This window comes from Physeter macrocephalus, chromosome 9, assembly GCF_002837175.3.
Source record: "Physeter macrocephalus isolate SW-GA chromosome 9, ASM283717v5, whole genome shotgun sequence".
NCBI classification, from domain to species: Eukaryota; Metazoa; Chordata; class Mammalia; order Artiodactyla; family Physeteridae; genus Physeter; species Physeter macrocephalus.
Window position 1 is genome coordinate 105,808,810 of NC_041222.1, and position 18,953 is coordinate 105,827,762.

The 18,953-nt window shown below is 39.2% G+C and overlaps 1 protein-coding gene across 7 annotated transcripts in view; it reads left to right on the forward strand.

Annotated features, from left to right (window-relative positions):
• Window positions 1-43: 43 nt before the first annotated feature.
• LOC102995891 (kynurenine/alpha-aminoadipate aminotransferase, mitochondrial-like) overlaps window positions 44-18,953 on the forward strand; it is a 29,572-nt gene continuing 10,662 nt past the window's right edge. Inside the window, exons 1-10 of one of the 7 annotated variants that reach the window (XM_028494258.2) lie at window positions 44-430; window positions 2,682-2,720; window positions 10,127-10,336; window positions 10,907-10,972; window positions 11,092-11,133; window positions 12,196-12,278; window positions 12,718-12,814; window positions 14,033-14,094; window positions 14,363-14,427; window positions 15,725-15,831. In XM_028494258.2, the coding sequence (XP_028350059.1) occupies window positions 386-430; window positions 2,682-2,720; window positions 10,127-10,336; window positions 10,907-10,972; window positions 11,092-11,133; window positions 12,196-12,278; window positions 12,718-12,814; window positions 14,033-14,094; window positions 14,363-14,427; window positions 15,725-15,831 (816 nt within the window). In that variant the 5' untranslated portion in view covers window positions 44-385. Of the gene's footprint in view, window positions 431-2,681; window positions 2,757-10,126; window positions 10,337-10,906; window positions 10,973-11,091; window positions 11,134-12,195; window positions 12,279-12,717; window positions 12,815-14,032; window positions 14,095-14,362; window positions 14,428-15,724; window positions 15,832-18,953 lie in introns of all 7 variants that reach the window. The other 6 variants (XM_028494257.2, XM_028494260.2, XM_028494259.2 and 3 more) reach the window with 6 other exon arrangements.

Below are 18,953 nucleotides of genomic sequence, written 5' to 3' on the forward strand. Positions count from 1 at the left end.
CAGCGGCCACGGCTCACGGGCCCAGCCGCTCCGCGGCACGTGGGATCTTCCCGGACCGGGGCACGAACCCGCGTCCCCTGCATCGGCAGGCGGACTCTCAACCACTGTGCCACCAGGGAAGCCCTGGATTTCTTAATCTCTAAGTCTGTTGCCTTGTCTTTTAAGTAAAGATATTAATATTGGCAAAAAGCATTTGAGGACCTTTAAAGTGCCTGGTATAAAGCCATCATTTAGTTCCTGTCTACTATTATTATGACTTTCACTACTGTCAATTTTTAAATGCATTTTATGCTTTAGCCTCCCAGAGCTGTTATCCTGGCTAAAACAGTTACAAGTAAAATTGCATAACCCTCCCACCATCCATTATCCACCCAGCCAAGGACAAATGGACATGTGTGTCACCTGTGGCAGCCAAGAAGGTCTCTGTAAGGTAAGACTGGAAGGAAGGGCGCCCGCGGTAAGCATCAAATACTACGTTCACCCATACAGCCGTCTCTCCCTTAGCCACAGAGCACCATGTTCTGTGGGTTATGAAGCCTTCCTTGTCTTCACCTAGAATCATAAGTGCAACTTAAAGACATTCACCAACCTGATTTCTCTTAAACAGAGATCCCACCATCAATGACCCAGAGCTCTGAGTCGTTAGGACAAGATTCCCGTTCAGGAAGAACTCAACCCCCACCTGCAGCTTAGTGAGCGCTGCTTAGTTTCATCTAGCTCGGAGATTCAGGCTACATTTGTTATGTTTGTGGTTATGACATTTCAATGCATGACTGTTAAATTCTTTGAGGGTGTATCCTGATACCCCTGAGATGAAACGTCATTCCTTTGTGTGTCCGCTGGTGTCATAGGCTGTGCCGGCTGCCTCTTGTACCCTGACGCCCTCTTGGCTGTGCTTCTCCACATCTACGTATATGCCTGTGTCCGTGGCTGACTTCTCCTCTGGGTTACTTTCTCTCTCTCTTTCTCTCTCTCTCTCTCTCTCTCTCTCTCTCTCTCTGCCTCTCTCCTGGGTTCCAGGAACTCCACAGAGGTAACCACCACTGGGGGTTCCCCGGATAAAGAGACTGCATATATGGTTCTCAGTTTCATTTATTTTTTTCTTTTCTTTTTCATGAATAATTAGTCCTGGATAAGAAGGCTCTACATTCAGTCCTCACATCTAGATTAAAGTATGACTCTTGTTTATCTCAAACCAGAGTAGCTTTCTTGCTCTTCTTTCTTATGTAAATGTGAAAATTATTGTCTGGTTAGTTTTAATGAATTTCGGTTAAATTATTTTTACAGAATAAGGTATTAAAGTAATAAGACTTTATAATTTTCTTCCCCCTTTTTGGACTGAATTAGGAAAAATAAAAGGATTAGCTGCTGTTTGATTTTTTTTTTTCTTGAAGAGAAACATTTGTGATGCTCCAGACTAGTAGGAAAAGTAAGTTCTTTTCAGTGAAATTCTTTTCTTAGGAAGGGATATTATGTGCCTTTTTTTTTTTCCAGAAAGATGCACAAGAAAGTTTCTTCTTTGTCTGTTGCAACATCAGTCATATCAAAGAGGAAGAGAGCATAGGTGGCCAAATATATCAGTAACTCACTGGCTTATAGCCATGCTTGTTACAGAGGCCTCCTGGGATTCCGGTTTAATATTTCTCTCACTTTGTTCTCCAGGATGGATATTATTTTAGGTGTCCGTGTCTCAGATAATAAACAGCCCTCCCTCCTCATTTAGGATATTTGACTTTCTCATGTCCCCTAATTGACATGCGAAATGAATGTGATGAGGTTTCCATCTGATCCACAGACGATACACAAGGCACCCCAGTGATCTGTTTGGTCCTAGGATGTCCTGTAAATCCTGAATCAATGAATTTGTCAGAGGAAGATACTGTTTGTCATAGAATGCCAAAAGCTCATAAGGAAAAGAAAATGGAACATCCTAGTCCAAATTGGAAAAAAATGTCTCATCTTCTGTCTCAATGGATAATGGCTGTGCTGTTTGTCAAGAGATCTAGTTTGTTAAAATAATAGGGAGGAGAGGCTTGACCTGAGGATTGTGAAATGTCACAAGTTGGGAAAGGATTATTCTCTGACTCGTGTAAGATTTAGTCAGAATGGACCCCTCTGATTGAGGCTGGAAAAATCTCTTGTGTGGCTCTACTGATGTCACGAGGCATCATACTGTCCTCAAGATCCCCTGAGATTTGTGGGCCTTGTCTTCCCTGACCTCTGAGTCTCCTTTACCCCTGCTGAGCCCCCCTCGTTTCTGGAATGCCCCCCTTCCTCCTTGCCCCGCCCGCCTTGCAGTGTCCGTTATGTATGGGAGCCCCGTGAGGCTGGGCCCCCAAACCTCTTTCCCCTTCACACACACACCTTCCCTGGGCATCACACCCAGGCGATCACGTCCATGCCATTAACTCCAGGCTCCCTGGCACATCCACGCATCCACCGATCTACCTGATCCATCCCAGGCTGTTTCAAAGGCACCTCATTCTCACCATAGAGGCAGAGATGTGTAGTTGCAATGGAGACACCAGGGCTCACAAAATACGTCCCATCTGGCATTTATAGAAAACGTGCCAACTCCTTCTCTAGAATCCTAGTGAGCCCAAACTAAAAAAAAAAGGGAGGGGGTGTTTTCTAAGACTGGAAACCAAACTAACCAAGCTAACCTATGCTTCTTTTGTTAGGTATTTGAAATGATCGTTAATCCTGGAGATAATATCCTCGTAAATGAACCTATTTATTCAGGAACAATTCACGCTGTGAGTACACATTTCTACAAAAGGCAACTCCCTCTCTTACAACAAATAAGAAACCACTGCACCTTGAGAATTATCTGTCCATTGAAACATAAAATAGCATCTTTCTTCTTAAACAGGAGAATCATTAATGTATGCAAAATATGTGAAATGTACACTCTGCTTTACACATTTCTCCTTACAAAGTCTAAATGTAGAGGTGCTAAAATTGGGTTGCGCAAAATCATGTCCAGATTTCTTAATATTCCACCTGAAATGTGACAATTTACGAAGACATTTTTTCACTACCATCTATATTACCACATGCCTAAGGATGATCATATGTCAATGCAGAATAACTGTACAGTAACATGGGATGATTAGGACTTTCCTCTCCAGTGTTAATTAATGGGACTCTAATATCCAGAATGAGGAATCGGATCTCCTGCTCTGCTGTGCCCTGGTCAGAACACACCACTGTCGGGGGCACAGTACTTTGGGGTCGATGTGAATACAGACTGGAGCACAGTCGGAGAAAAGCGACCAGAGTGAACAAAGAAATGGAAATAATACCATAGGTTGAATTGTTTTAGGAACTATGCTCTTTTCTGAAGAAAGAGAAGACTCCACGGGGACATGAGAATTGTCAAGTACATTAAAGCTAGCCTTGTGACAGAGGAGTTAGATTTGTCTGTGCATGTCCTCAGGTTCATAGAACTTGAACCAAAGGGTGGAAACTACAGGGAAACAATTTCAACTCAATGTAACAACTGTGTAACCATCAGCCTTACCAGCTCTCTGAGGAGTAAAGCACTGCCCATCACCGCAGGGGCTCAGAGTAACTCTCAATGGCCACCTGACATGAATGCTAGCAAAGTAATTCTAGCTTAGAGTAGGGGATTTAATGAGATGACCCTTATGCTCTACTGAATCTAACTTCATGGATTATATATATTTTTTTAATTTAATATTATCTTTGTGAAAAATGAATATATATAGAAAGCAATTAGCTAGTCTTGATGAAAGGCATATTTCCTCAACACTCCCAAGTCGGGGTAAAAATATATTATAAACATTGCTTTTCTAATGAACAATCTGAAAAGGAAATTAAGAAAATTCCATTTGTAATAGCATCCAAAAGAATAAAATATCTGGGAATAAATCTAACAAAATGGGTGAAAGACTTCCACATTAAAAACTAAAAAACATTGCTGATAGAAATTAAAGAAGATGCCAATAAACCGAAAGGCATCACCGTCTCCTGGGATGGAAGACTTAATACTGTTCAGGTGTCAATGCTACCACAGCAATTTACAGATTCCATGCAATCCCTATCAAAATTCCAATAGCCTTTTTTGCAGAAATAGAAAAGCCAATCCTCAAATTCATTTGGGATTGGAAAGGGTCCAAATAGCCAAACCAATCTTGAAATAGTGCAAAGTTAGAAGATTCTCGGTTCCCAATTTCAAAACCAACCGCCTTAATCTGCAGTAATCAAAACGGGCTGGTACTGGCATTAAGGATAGATACATATCCCAATGGAATAGAATTGAGAGTTCAGAAATAAACCATACAGCTGTGACCAACTGATTTTGACAAGGGTACCAAAACCATTCAACAGGAAAAAAAAAGTCTCTTCAACAAATTGTGCTGGGATAACTGTATTTCCACATGCAAAAGAAAGAAATTGGACCCTCACCTCATGCCATATAAAAATTTAACTCAATGGATCAAACATTTAAATATAAGAGCTAAAACTATAAACTCTTAGAAGAAAACATAAGGGCAAATCTTCTTGACCTTGGATTTGGCACTATTCTTAGATATAACAACAAAAATACAAGCAACAAAAAAATATAGATAAATTGGACTTCATCAAAAATTAAAATCTTTTGAGCATCAAAGGACATTATGAAGGAAGTGAAAAAAACAGCCTACCGAGTGGGAGAAAATACATGCAAATCATATATATATGGTAAGAGTTCAATATCCAGAGTATATAAAGACTTCCTACAACTAAAAAACAAAAGACAAAGAAATTAATTTAAAAATAGACAGGGGCTTCCCTGGTGGCGAAGTGGTTGAGAGTCCGCCTGCCGATGCGGGGGTCGCGGGTTCGTGCCCCGGTCCGGGAAGATCCCACATGCCACAGAGCGGCTGGGCCCGTGGGCCGTGGCCGCTGGGCCTGCGCGTCCGGAGCCTGTGCTCCGCAGTGGGAGAGGCCAAGGCAGTGAGAGGCCCACGTACCAAAAAAAAAAAAAAAAGAAAAAATAGACAAAGGACTTGAATAGACATTTCTCCAAAGAAGATATATAAATGGCCAATAAGTACATGAAAAGATGCTCAACATCACTAGTCATTAGAGAAATGAAACTCAAAACCATAGTGAGATACTACTTCACACCTACTAGGATGGCTATTATTTTTTTAAGGGAATATAGCAAGTAATGGTGAATATGTAGAGAAATTGGAACCGCAGTACATTGCTGGTGGAAATGTAAAATGGTGCAGCCCCTGTGGAAAACAGTTTATCAAAAATTTAAACATAGAATTACCGTGGACACACAAATTCCACTCCTAGTATGTACCCAAAAAGATTTGAAAACTGGGGCTCAAACAGAAACATAAACGTTCATAGCAGCATTATTCACAATAGCCAAAACATAGAGCAACCCAAGTGTACATCAATGCATGAATAAAATGTGGTCCATCCACACAATGGAATATTATTCAGCCAGAAAAAGGAAGGAAGTTCTGACACCTGCTACAACATGGATAAACCTTGAAAGCACTATGCCAAGTGAAAGAAGCCAGACACAAAAGGACACATATTGTATGATTCCACTTGTACAAAATATCTGAAATAGGCAAACTCAGAGAGACAGAAAGTTGCTTAGTGGTTACCAGGGGCTGAGGGAGGGGGAAGTGGGGAGTTATTGCTTAATGATACAGGGGGTCTGTTTGGTGTAATGAAAAGATTTTGGAAATTAATAGTGATGATGGATGCACACATTGTGAATGTAATTAATGCCACTGAGTCACACACTTTAAAATGGCAATTTTTTGTTATTTACATATTTTGCCATAATTTAAAAATCTAACTTCATGGATTATATATATTTTTTAAATTTAATATTATCTTTGTGAAAAATGAATATATATAGAAAGCATTTAGCTAGTCTTGATGAAAGGCATATTTCCTCAACACTCCCAAGTCGGGGTAAAAATATATTATAAACATTGCTTTTCTAATGAACAATCTGAAAAGGAAATTAAGAAAATTCCATTTGTAATAGCATCCAAAAGAATAAAATATCTGGGAATAAATCTAACAAAATGGGTGAAAGACTTCCACATTAAAAACTAAAAAACATTGCTGATAGAAATTAAAGAAGATGCCAATAAACCGAAAGGCATCACCGTCTCCTGGGATGGAAGACTTAATACTGTTCAGGTGTCAATGCTACCACAGCAATTTACAGATTCCATGCAATCCCTATCAAAATTCCAATAGCCTTTTTTGCAGAAATAGAAAAGCCAATCCTCAAATTCATTTGGGATTGGAAAGGGTCCAAATAGCCAAACCAATCTTGAAATAGTGCAAAGTTAGAAGATTCTCGGTTCCCAATTTCAAAACCAACCGCCTTAATCTGCAGTAATCAAAACGGGCTGGTACTGGCATTAAGGATAGATACATATCCCAATGGAATAGAATTGAGAGTTCAGAAATAAACCATACAGCTGTGACCAACTGATTTTGACAAGGGTACCAAAACCATTCAACAGGAAAAAAAAAGTCTCTTCAACAAATTGTGCTGGGATAACTGTATTTCCACATGCAAAAGAAAGAAATTGGACCCTCACCTCATGCCATATAAAAATTTAACTCAATGGATCAAACATTTAAATATAAGAGCTAAAACTATAAACTCTTAGAAGAAAACATAAGGGCAAATCTTCTTGACCTTGGATTTGGCACTATTCTTAGATATAACAACAAAAATACAAGCAACAAAAAAATATAGATAAATTGGACTTCATCAAAAATTAAAATCTTTTGAGCATCAAAGGACATTATGAAGGAAGTGAAAAAAACAGCCTACCGAGTAGGAGAAAATACATGCAAATCATATATATATGGTAAGAGTTCAATATCCAGAGTATATAAAGACTTCCTACAACTAAAAAACAAAAGACAAAGAAATTAATTTAAAAATAGACAGGGGCTTCCCTGGTGGCGAAGTGGTTGAGAGTCCGCCTGCCGATGCGGGGGTCGCGGGTTCGTGCCCCGGTCCGGGAAGATCCCACATGCCACAGAGCGGCTGGGCCCGTGGGCCGTGGCCGCTGGGCCTGCGCGTCCGGAGCCTGTGCTCCGCAGTGGGAGAGGCCAAGGCAGTGAGAGGCCCACGTACCAAAAAAAAAAAAAAAAGAAAAAATAGACAAAGGACTTGAATAGACATTTCTCCAAAGAAGATATATAAATGGCCAATAAGTACATGAAAAGATGCTCAACATCACTAGTCATTAGAGAAATGAAACTCAAAACCATAGTGAGATACTACTTCACACCTACTAGGATGGCTATTATTTTTTTAAGGGAATATAGCAAGTAATGGTGAATATGTAGAGAAATTGGAACCGCAGTACATTGCTGGTGGAAATGTAAAATGGTGCAGCCCCTGTGGAAAACAGTTTATCAAAAATTTAAACATAGAATTACCGTGGACACACAAATTCCACTCCTAGTATGTACCCAAAAAGATTTGAAAACTGGGGCTCAAACAGAAACATAAACGTTCATAGCAGCATTATTCACAATAGCCAAAACATAGAGCAACCCAAGTGTACATCAATGCATGAATAAAATGTGGTCCATCCACACAATGGAATATTATTCAGCCAGAAAAAGGAAGGAAGTTCTGACACCTGCTACAACATGGATAAACCTTGAAAGCACTATGCCAAGTGAAAGAAGCCAGACACAAAAGGACACATATTGTATGATTCCACTTGTACAAAATATCTGAAATAGGCAAACTCAGAGAGACAGAAAGTTGCTTAGTGGTTACCAGGGGCTGAGGGAGGGGGAAGTGGGGAGTTATTGCTTAATGATACAGGGGGTCTGTTTGGTGTAATGAAAAGATTTTGGAAATTAATAGTGATGATGGATGCACACATTGTGAATGTAATTAATGCCACTGAGTCACACACTTTAAAATGGCAATTTTTTGTTATTTACATATTTTGCCATAATTTAAAAAACTAAAATAAAATAATTACCTTTTCTTAGTGACTGGATACTAATTGTTAATTATTTTCCTAAACTCCTAAGTCATAAGATTACACATGCCTATAAATATAAAATTTTTGTCTATGTAAACAGCACACATGCACACACGTTTTCACACACCCAGAGACCAATGCCAGGCTGTGAGGGAATATGCTGACAGTCCATGTGTGTTTATCTCATGGTCCAATATTGACTTCTTTTATTCATGTTTATTTGATTTCTAAGTCTAAGACCTTTTAAATTTACCATAAGTGGGGTCTGGATTATTCTCAGTGCATAATTCTACATTTGACTGATAAGAAAAGTGTTTGCTTATCCTTTGAAAATATTTTTTTCTGAGAACCTCACTCAGTTATTGCTATTTTTTAAAATTTTTATTGAAATATATTGTACTTGATTTACAATGTTGTGTTCGTTTCAGATGTACACCAAAGTGATTCAGTTATACATATATATGTATAACTTTCAGATTCTTTTCCATTATAGGTTATTACAAGATACTGAGTATAGTTCCCTGTGCTATACAATAGGTTCTTGTTGGTTATCTATTTTATATATAGTAGTGTATATATGTTAAACCCTAACTCCTAATTTATCCCTCCACTACTCTTTCCCTTTGTAGCCAGAAGTTTGTTTTCTATGTCTGTGTGTGTCTATTTGTTTTGTAAATAGGTTCATTTGTATCATTTTATTAGATTCCATATATAGGCAATATTATGATATTTGTATTTCTCCATCTGACTTACTTCACTTACTATGATAATCTCTAGATCCATCCACGTTGCAGAAAATGGCATTATTTCAATCTTTTTATGGCTGAGTAATATGCCATTGTGTATATGTGTGTGTGTGTGTATATATATGTATGTACATACATACATATACATACCACATCTTTATCCGTTCATCTGTCAGTGGACACTTAGGTTGCTTCTGTGTCTTGGCTATTGTAAATAATGCTGCAATGAACATTGGGGTGCATGTGTCTTTTAGAAGTACGGTTTTCTCCAGATATATGACCAGGAAGGGGATTGCTGGATCATGAGGTAATTCTGTTTTAGTTTTTTAAGGAGCCTCCATAATGTTCTCCATAGTGGCTGCACCAATTTACATTCCCACCAACAGTGTAGGAGAGTCCCCTTTTCTCCACACCCTCTCCAGCATTTATTATTTGTAGACTTTTTTATGATGTCCATTCTGACTGGTGTGAGGTGGTACCTCATTGCAGTTTTGATTTGCATTTCTCTAATGATTAGTAACATTGAGCATCTTTTCATGTGCCTGTTGGCCATCCATGTGTCTTCTTTGGAGAAATGTCTATTTAGATCTTCTGCCCAATTTTAGACTAGGTTGTTTGTTTTTTTGATATTGAGCTGTATGAGCTGTCTATATATTTTGGAAATTAATCCCCTGTCAGTTCCATTGTTTGCAAATAGCTTCTCCTATTCTGTAGGTTGTCTTTCCATTCATTGATGATTTCCTTTGCTTGTTACTTATTAAGTTACGATTTTTGTTTATGTTCCTCCACAAACATAAAACATAAAAACACATAACTTTCATAAAACAATGTCTATAAACAAGGCCACTACTTGTGACTTCAGCCTTTGCAATCAGTACAGTATAGTATCCACATGCCTTGGTGAGCCACTGCCCTGATGCTCCTTGGTGCCCCAGCACCACCCTGGCTCCCCTGGTCCCTCTCCTAAGACCAACCTGAACACCCCATAGTACAGAGCCAATGCTGGCATGGTAGGGGGCCTCCAGGACCACATTCCAACCTGCTCTGTATCTGATGTGCCCATGCTACACTACTTGTCCAATATTTTGAATATCACCTCTGCTTATAACTATTTTACGCATTAGCACCATAGATGCTTTATAAGATTAATTTACTTTGTCAAAAAACATTCCTTAATAAACACCTATTTTATGAACAAGTTCTAACCATAATTATAAAGATAATGCACTGTGGGCGTAGAGCTGAGTGCAGGTTTGTGTTTAAGGGTATAAATGGTAACATTCTCCTTAGTGTAAGAACCAGTGACACTGATATTTTGTATCAGGTATGAGTCTTGGGCTTTCTTTTCTCTTTGTTACTGGACAGCTGCAACCCCTGGGCTGCAACATTATTAACGTTTCCAGTGATGAACACGGGATTATTCCAGACTCCCTCAGAGAAATACTTTCCAAATGGAAACCAGAAGATTCAAAGAACCCTGAGAAAAACACCCCCAAATTTCTTTATACTGTCCCAAATGGCAACAACCCTGCCGGGAACTCATTAACAACTAACCGCAAAAAGGAAATCTATGAGGTATTTTCAAAGAATGTGCTATGTGGCTGTGCTCTTGTTTTGTTCTAACTCTTTAGAAGAGTGCTCTGCAACTTCCTTCACATTACCCCTTGCTCTCAAGGAAGATGATTTTTAATAAAAGGAAGTCATCTATGCCAGGGTCGCCATGAATTTAAATTCAAGAAACTATTACACTCTTGTTGACTATGAGATTTTTCTTTCCCTTTAACTGATATTTTTATTGAAAGAAATGTTATTCTTGGTGTGATGTTAAACTCTATGAGGTTATTTAATAATTGGCCCCAAGTTTGATTTTCATTATTTTATGTTCGTATTTTCAACCTGTCCCTTCCCTTTCCTACTTCTTGTCATTGCAGGTTACAAAGAAATTCCTTTAAAATAGGAGGCAGGCCCCTTTTGTAAAGTCTCCTCTAGGTAGCTGAACATGATGCCTAAGATTTTCACTATAAACACTATTCTAAAATCACATATTAAGCTACACAGAAACGAGTACAAAGAACTGTGATTCCAAGTGATTTTCATCTTCGAGCGCTGTGAAGCAATAAATATGCTCCTTTAACCTTTTTTTAGCTCGCAAGAAAATACGACTTCCTCATCATAGAAGACGATCCTTACTATTTTATGCAGTTCAACAAGGTAGGTGCAGTGCCAACTCAGCCCACAATCAGTAGACAAGCGGCTGTAAGTTACTGTGCTGATGCGAGTCTAGCCGGGCTGCTGAGGATTTTCATCTCTGCTATTTCTGCTCTTTCCAGAAATTCCTTACCTATAGAAGAGTGGCTGGCTGTCTGTGCCAGGCACGTGGAGGGTCGAGTGGGTCAAGGGTGAGGGTCGTCTGGACTCCAAATCCAGGTCGTGGCTCCTTAGACATCGTGCCAGGGTTATGGAGTGGGTGTCTCCTTGGGTGTCAACCTCAGTCTCTCGGGGGTGGCCGACGTCCAGGCGGAAGGAGAAGGGGGGCCGCGCTCAGTCAGGGAGGGGGAGGTGGGCAGAGGAGGGGCGTTCCTAGCATCCTGCCGCCTGCTTGCCGTCCCTGTCACTTAGGCTCGGGGACTTTGCTGCAGAATGATGGGCTTTTAGATCCTTTCCCACTGTATATGTACACCACTGTCCACGAGCATGGTTTCCTAGGAGACAGCAGTAGTGGTACAGACCCCTAATGCCCAATTCCTCAAAATCCAACACGGTATTTGCCCTCAGGGCTGCACAGAACAGACACGTGCACTCAGTCCCCACTTTATACCTGCGGAGAAGAAACAGAACTCTTGGCTTTTTATCTAGTTTGCCTGAATACCATGTCCGCCTGCCGCCCACCTTCAACACGACCGTGGCCCCCTGTCTTGCTGGCACTGACTTTTGAAGTAAATACGGAAGTTGCAGCATTGCACACTGACTACACTGCTCGTCTTCACTTGCACCTTTTTTGTGGTTCTAGTCGGTCTCAGGGTCAGCACTCTCTTCCTAAACAGCCCTGAATGCTGGTGGCCCTCTTCGTTTTGGTCTTTTCCAAACTAGTTTTTCTTGAATCCCTCCTCGAAATCTGTTCATCCTGGATCTCAAGCCTTGGGACAAGGAGGTCCTGTGTGAGGTTTCTCTAAACCCACGGCAGTGGCATCGTGAGCAAGTGAGAGGACGTGTGGGTGTGTTTGGCAGAAAAGCCGTGAAGATCGGCAGATACGACTAGAAGAACCTGCATCTCTGGTTCTTACTCCATTTCAAAGGGCTGAGATGCAGACAAGAAAAAGGATGTTTGTCCTACTGTTCTCCAAATCCGTTCCTCCTCACTCTCTGCACAAAGTAGGCGTACGGTCTCTGTTAACAGACTTCCCAAACCAACAGTATTTTTCTTCCATTTCAAGCCCTGGGCGCCGACCTTTCTCTCCATGGACGTTGATGGGCGTGTCATCCGAGCTGACTCTTTTTCCAAAGTCCTGTCCTCTGGGTAAGGCCCTGGCTGTGCCTTCAGGCTGCATCTACAGGTGACAGAGGCAGCACCTCAGCATCTTTTAGTGCAAACAGTTCTTCTCATTTAAGATGCTTGTATCCCCATTTGATTGCCTGTTAATACCAGGCTCTTCTCCCAATCTGTCCCCTGTGGTCAAAGATACTTGGCCATTAAGCTATCGCTTAATGGGGACTGGTCAGGTTTTTGGTTGCATATATGAAAGAGCACACTTAGAAATACCTGGTCAGATATGCATTCTATTTTAAGTGTAAAATTAAGTTTAAATGTGTATTTTAAATAAGAAGTTGTTTTATTAGAATGTGTTAACTGTCTAGGTCCATGTGTCCCCAGGTTACAACTTTCTTCCCCGTGAAATCAGTAACAAGGTATTAATTGTTAATGCAGGGTTGGTATTGTGCTTTTTCTCTTTGTGCAGGTTAAGAATAGGGTTTATCACTGGTCCAAAGCCCTTGATCGAGAGAATTGTTTTACACACAGAAGTTTCAACAATGCACAACAGCACTTTCACCCAGGTAGGAATTTTTTGAATCAGATCATAAAATAAAATAGATGTTGGCAAATATGACTGCGTCTAGGTGGCAGAGAGAGAAATCACTGATTGCATCTCTAGCTCCGCATGGACTGAATTAGGAGACCACGCACAGAAGATGTTTGCTCTAAAAGGCAAAAGTGATTTGAATGGACCTGGTGCTGTTTCACAGTGTAGTTCAAGCTCCTTGAGGGTGAGAGATCTTACTCATCTGAGTCCTGGCATCTAGCCCAGGATCCCGTAAAAACTGTGTTGGACTCAATAGGGCGGAAGAGGTTTGGTGAAGTAACACACTGTTAGCTTCGTTGTCCTGGAATCTGAGAGCAAGGGTTCAAACCTGTGTGGTGGCCCGATGTCTGCCTTCACTGCCCATGTGCCAACCTCCCTACAGACACCAGCTGGAATGTATTTTAACTAAAATACAGTAAAATTATTTTTGGAGAATGTATGAATTTCTTTACAAGCTTTGAGAAATTATTGGACCCATCCCTATGGCAACCTTGAGAATCAGACCTTAAGGACAGAACTGCTACCTAAGAATGCAAAAGGGGTAGTTTATGTAGAATGGACATTTCTTTGACATTATGCATTCCACAAAGTGCAGATATCCCATGTTTTATCAAGTTGGGGGCTTTCTCTACATTTTCTGTATCTGTTATCAACCAAATTTCACTATCCATTTAGAACATTTAGAACTTGCATTCTGGAAACAAAAATCTCTAAATATACTGTATAGCTTCATATATAGACTGTATGTGTTTTATATTTAGAGAGGCCATCTAGGGCGGCAGTTATTGGGTGGATCTGGGGCTGGACGGTCTGACCTAAGTCCAGGCTCTGTGATGAGCAGTGACTGCAGGAAAGTTAATTTCACCTTGTGCCTCATTTTCTTTACCAGTAGAATGGAAATAATGACCTGCCTAATAAGGGTATTACAAAGATCAACTTAGGTGAAATAAATTCATATGGTACAGCAGTTTCCAGCACAGAGCAAGGACCATATAAATATTTGTTATTTTTACTGTTATTGTTGTCATTGTTATTAATCAACGTTGTTATAAGTCGCTGACCCTATAAGGCTTCGTGCAGGTTGTTGCATATTCTTAGGGTCGTTCACACATAATCAAGAGTGATTTGCTGTCATGTTTGGCAAAAAACACATTTTAGAGGATGACCCTTATAACTGTCTCATCCCTTTTAGCTCCTGGTATCACAGCTTCTACACCAATGGGGAGAAGAGGGCTTCCTGGCTCATGTAGAGAGGTACTGTATTTTAGGTTCCATACTTTATATAGAAATGGACTTCACTCTATTAATTTTCATTTTTGAATTATTCCAAAATAATGGAAAGACCACAATGGTAAAAAAGTTTACCATCAGACAGGTCAAATAAATATGCTCTGTTCCCTCATCAAGAATTCAATGTTTTCATCAAGACAGAAAATAGACTCTTATAGACTGGACTCCAGAGCCTTTTAGTGTCTGCAATCAATGTAGCAAACACATCCTTTTCATTTTATTGTTCTTCTAGGGTTACTGATTTCTATAGGAAGCAGAGGGATGCATTATTGGCAGCTGCAGACAAGTGGTTAAGTGGTGAGTGGAACTTACATCCTGTCCTGGGATGAACAGTAGCCCTTATATGAGTGAGTGATACACACCACAGAGTATTGTTAATAACCCTGGGGGAGGAAACAGGGTCCAGGAGTATTCTTGTCAAGAAAATGTTACCCTATGAATGATCTCAGAAGTAACAGCACAAACCCTGGCACAATTCTACACATTTCTACTATACCTGACTGCTGCAAAGTAACTGTGGTTTGAAGAAAAAAGACCAATTAGTCTAACAATCAACCAGCAATAACCTACTTAAAGTTAAATAATATCTGTACTCAAAAGGTTTTCAAAATTTTGCTCCATATAGAAGAGGAATTGTGAAATCAACAACATACTCCTTTTCTGACTCTATAAAGACAAAATAGTACAATCTAAGGCAGGTTTCTCATTACAGACAATTTGCCTTTTAATCATTAACCTCATTTATCTCATATTTCCTATTGCTAATTTGATTTCAGAATGCTTTAGATTTTATTTTCTATTAACGAAGAAAGTAAAATGAATTACCCGGCTTTAATTACACCACTAAAAATGCCTTTGGCGAGAATAATAGTAAATACAAAGTAGTCACTTCTTATTTCCCTCATATCTTGTTCCCTATGTAGTCCTGGTAAAAATATCTTATCTTTTTGATGAGAGTACTATTCTACCACTTCCTACAGTGAAGTTGAAAAAAAGACTTTAATCAACATCAAGATTTTTTTTTAAGGGTAATAATCAAAATCAAAATAATTATTCTTCCTTCTTGGTTTCTCTATCCTTATATTCGATGAAGCATAAAGCCTACAAATGACCAGAATTTCTTAATTTTATGTACTCCTTTCATAATTAATTACATTCTGATAAAAACTTCAATTCATTAGACTTATGAACAGTTACATAAATTATAGGATCTATTGAAACACTAGAAGCCTCTTGAAAGAGCTGAGGAATCCGCTCCTAAAACTGAAAGAGCCGTGTTTGGCTTAGGGGCAGTTCTAAGGAAGGGAGGTGGGCATGGCACTGGATTTCCCGCACTGCCCTGAGACCCACTAAAATCATAAATAAACACACGAGTCACCTCTCTCCCTTTCAAACCCTCCCCTTACTTTTTAAAATAAAACTCAGAGCATCAATTTTCAGGACTCATAAAACTATATTTTTTTAAAATGCTATCACCAAAGGAACTTTTTTGGAAATACTAGTTTACAGTTCCTGCAATTTGTCATTTCAGCGATATAGTTGACATCATCAAAAATGGTCTCGGGAAATATTTCTTCTCTTCTTTTGTTTGTAGGTTTGGCAGAATGGCATGTTCCTACTGCTGGAATGTTTTTATGGGTTAAAATTAAAGGCCTTCATGATGTAAGAACACTGATTGAAGAGAAAGCCTTTAAGAAAGAGGTAAAACAGGAAGAAAAGCTATATTTTTCTTTAAAGTAATATCTTAATAAAAATGGCGAGAGATGTTTATCACTGCCCGCCAACCCAAGGAATAATGTTTGCCTATCAGATACATTATCTCCTTACTAAGATCATAATAGATTTTGGGTTACAGAATTAGTCTCCTGGTCTAAACTAGGGGAAATAGTCATTCAGCTCAGCTACTGATTAGCTTAGTGGCTAAGAGCACGCTCTCTGGAGTCACGTGCTTGGGTGTGAATACCAGCTCCAGCCCTGCCCTTATATGTGGCGTTGGGTAAAATGCAGATAATAAGAACCTCTCCCTCTTAGGGTTGCTATGATGATGAAAACAATAAATATGTATAAAGTACTTAGACTAATACCTGGCACATAGTAAATGCTTGATAAGTATTAGCCAGTAATATTTTTTAAAAATTTTTATTGGAGTATAGTTGATTTACAATGTTGTGTTAGTTTCAGGTGTACAGCAAAGTGAATCAGTTATACATATATATATATATCCACTCTTTTTTAGATTCTTTGCCCATATAGGCCATTACAGAGTATTGAGTAGAGTTCCCTGTGCTACGGAGTAGGGCCGCCTTAGTTATCTGTTTTATATATAGTAGTTGTATATGTCAATCCCAAACTCCCAATTTAACCCTCCTCCCCTTACCCACTGGTAACCATAAGCCATTAGTATTAAAATAAAAGGATTTTTTTCCTGATTATGAAAGTAAAGCATACTCATGGTAACATTATTCTTCATTAAAGCATAATGAAAATTTTTTAAATAGCCCATAATTTTACCACCCAGATTTTATGACCATTTGTGAAATATTTTCTTGAACAGCTTGTATATATCTAGTAGTTTGCCTATGAAATTATTTTTTATGAAAGTATAATGCTTTATAATATTACATTAGTTTCAGTTGTACAACATAGTGATTCAATATTTTTAACAATTAGACTCCACTTAAAATTATTATAAAAAATTGGTTAGGGCTTCCCTGGTGGCGCAGTGGGTGGGAGTCCGCCTGCCAATGCAGGGGACACGGGTTAGTGCCCCGGTCCAGGAGGATCCCACATGCCGCGGAGCGGCTAGGCCCGTGAGCCACGGCCGCTCAGCCTGCGCGTCCGGAGCCTGTGCTCCGCAACGGGAGAGGCCACAGCAGTGAGAGACCCGCGTACCGCAAAAAAATTGGTTATATTCCCTGTGCTGTACAATATGTCACTGTATCTTCTTTATTTTACACATAATAGTTTGTACCTCTTAATCCTCTACCCCTATCGTGCCCTTACCCCTTCCCTCTTCCCACTGGTAAGCAACAGTTTGTCTCTATTATGTGTGAGTCTCTTTTTGTTGTATTTATTCATTTTATGTTTTTACATTCTGCTTATAAGTGCATATTTATCTTTCTCTGACTTATTCCACTAAGCATAATACCCTCCAAGTCCATCCATGTTGTCACAAATGGCATTATTTCATTCATTTTATACTTTGTGTATTACAACACTATATATATATATATATATCACATATTCTTTACCCATTCATCTGTTGATGGGCACTTAGGTTGTTTCCATATCTTGGCAGTTATAAATAATGCTGAAATGAACACTGGGGTGCATGTATCTTTTTTAATTAGTGTTTTCATCTTCTTTGCACATATACCCACAAGTGGAATTGCTGGGTCATAAGGTAGTTCTATTTTTCGTTTTTGAGGAACCTCCATACTATTTTCTATAATGCTTCACCAATTTACATTCCCACCAACAGTTTACAAGTGTTCTCTTTTCTCTACATCCTCACCAGCATTTGTTTCATTTTATAACTTTGTGTATTACAACACTATATATATATATATATATATATATATATATATATATATCTCACATATTCTTTTCATTTTATACTTTGTGTATTACAACACTATATATATATATATATATCACATATTCTTTACCCATTCATCTGTTGATGGGCACTTAGGTTGTTTCCATATCTTGGCAGTTATAAATAATGCTGAAATGAACACTGGGGTGCATGTATCTTTTTTAATTAGTGTTTTCATCTTCTTTGCACATATACCCACAAGTGGAATTGCTGAGTCATAAGGTAGTTCTATTTTTCGTTTTTCAGGAACCTCCATACTATTTTCTATAATGCTTCACCAATTTACATTCCCACCAACAGTTTACAAGTGTTCTCTTTTCTCTACATCCTCACCAGCATTTGTTATTTGTTGTCCATTGGATGACTGCTATTTTGATAAGTGTGACGTGATATCTCATTGTGGTTTTGATTTGCACTGATGATTAATGGTTAATGATAGGCATTAACCTGATGATTAATGATGTTGAGCATCTTTTCATGTGCTTTTTAGCCATCTGTATGTCTTCTCTGGAAAAATGTACATTCAGGTCTTGTGCCCATTTTTTTTTTTTACCATCTTTACTGGAGTATAATTGCTTTACAATGGTGTGTTAGTTTCTGCTTTACAACAAAGTGAATCAGTTATACATATACATATGTTCCCATATCTCCTCCCTCTTGCATCTCCCTCCCTCTCACCCTCCCTATCCCACCCCTCTAGGTGGTCACAAACCACCTAGCTGATCTCCCTGTGCTATGCGGCTGCTTCTCACTAGCTATCTATCTGTTCTACGTTTGGTAGTGTATATAGGTCCATGCCACTCTCTCACTTTGTCCCATCTTACCCTTCCCCATCCCCGTATGCTCAAGTCCATGCTCTAGTAGGTCTGTGTTTTATTCCCGTCCTACCCCTAGTCTCTTCATGACATTGTTTTTCTTTGATTCCATATATATATGTTAGCATACGGTATTTGTTTTTCTCCTTCTGACTTACTTCACTCGGTATAACAGACTCCAGGTCCATCCACCTCACTACAAATAACTCAGTTTCATTTCTTTTTATGGCTGAGTAATATTCCATTGTATATATGTGCCATATCTTCTTTATCCAGTCATCTGTTGATGGACACTTAGGTTGCTTCCATGACCTGGCTATTGTAAATAGAGCTGCAATGAACATCGTGGTACATGACTCTTTTTGAATTATGGTTTTCTCAGGGTATATGCCCTGTAGTGGGATTGCTGG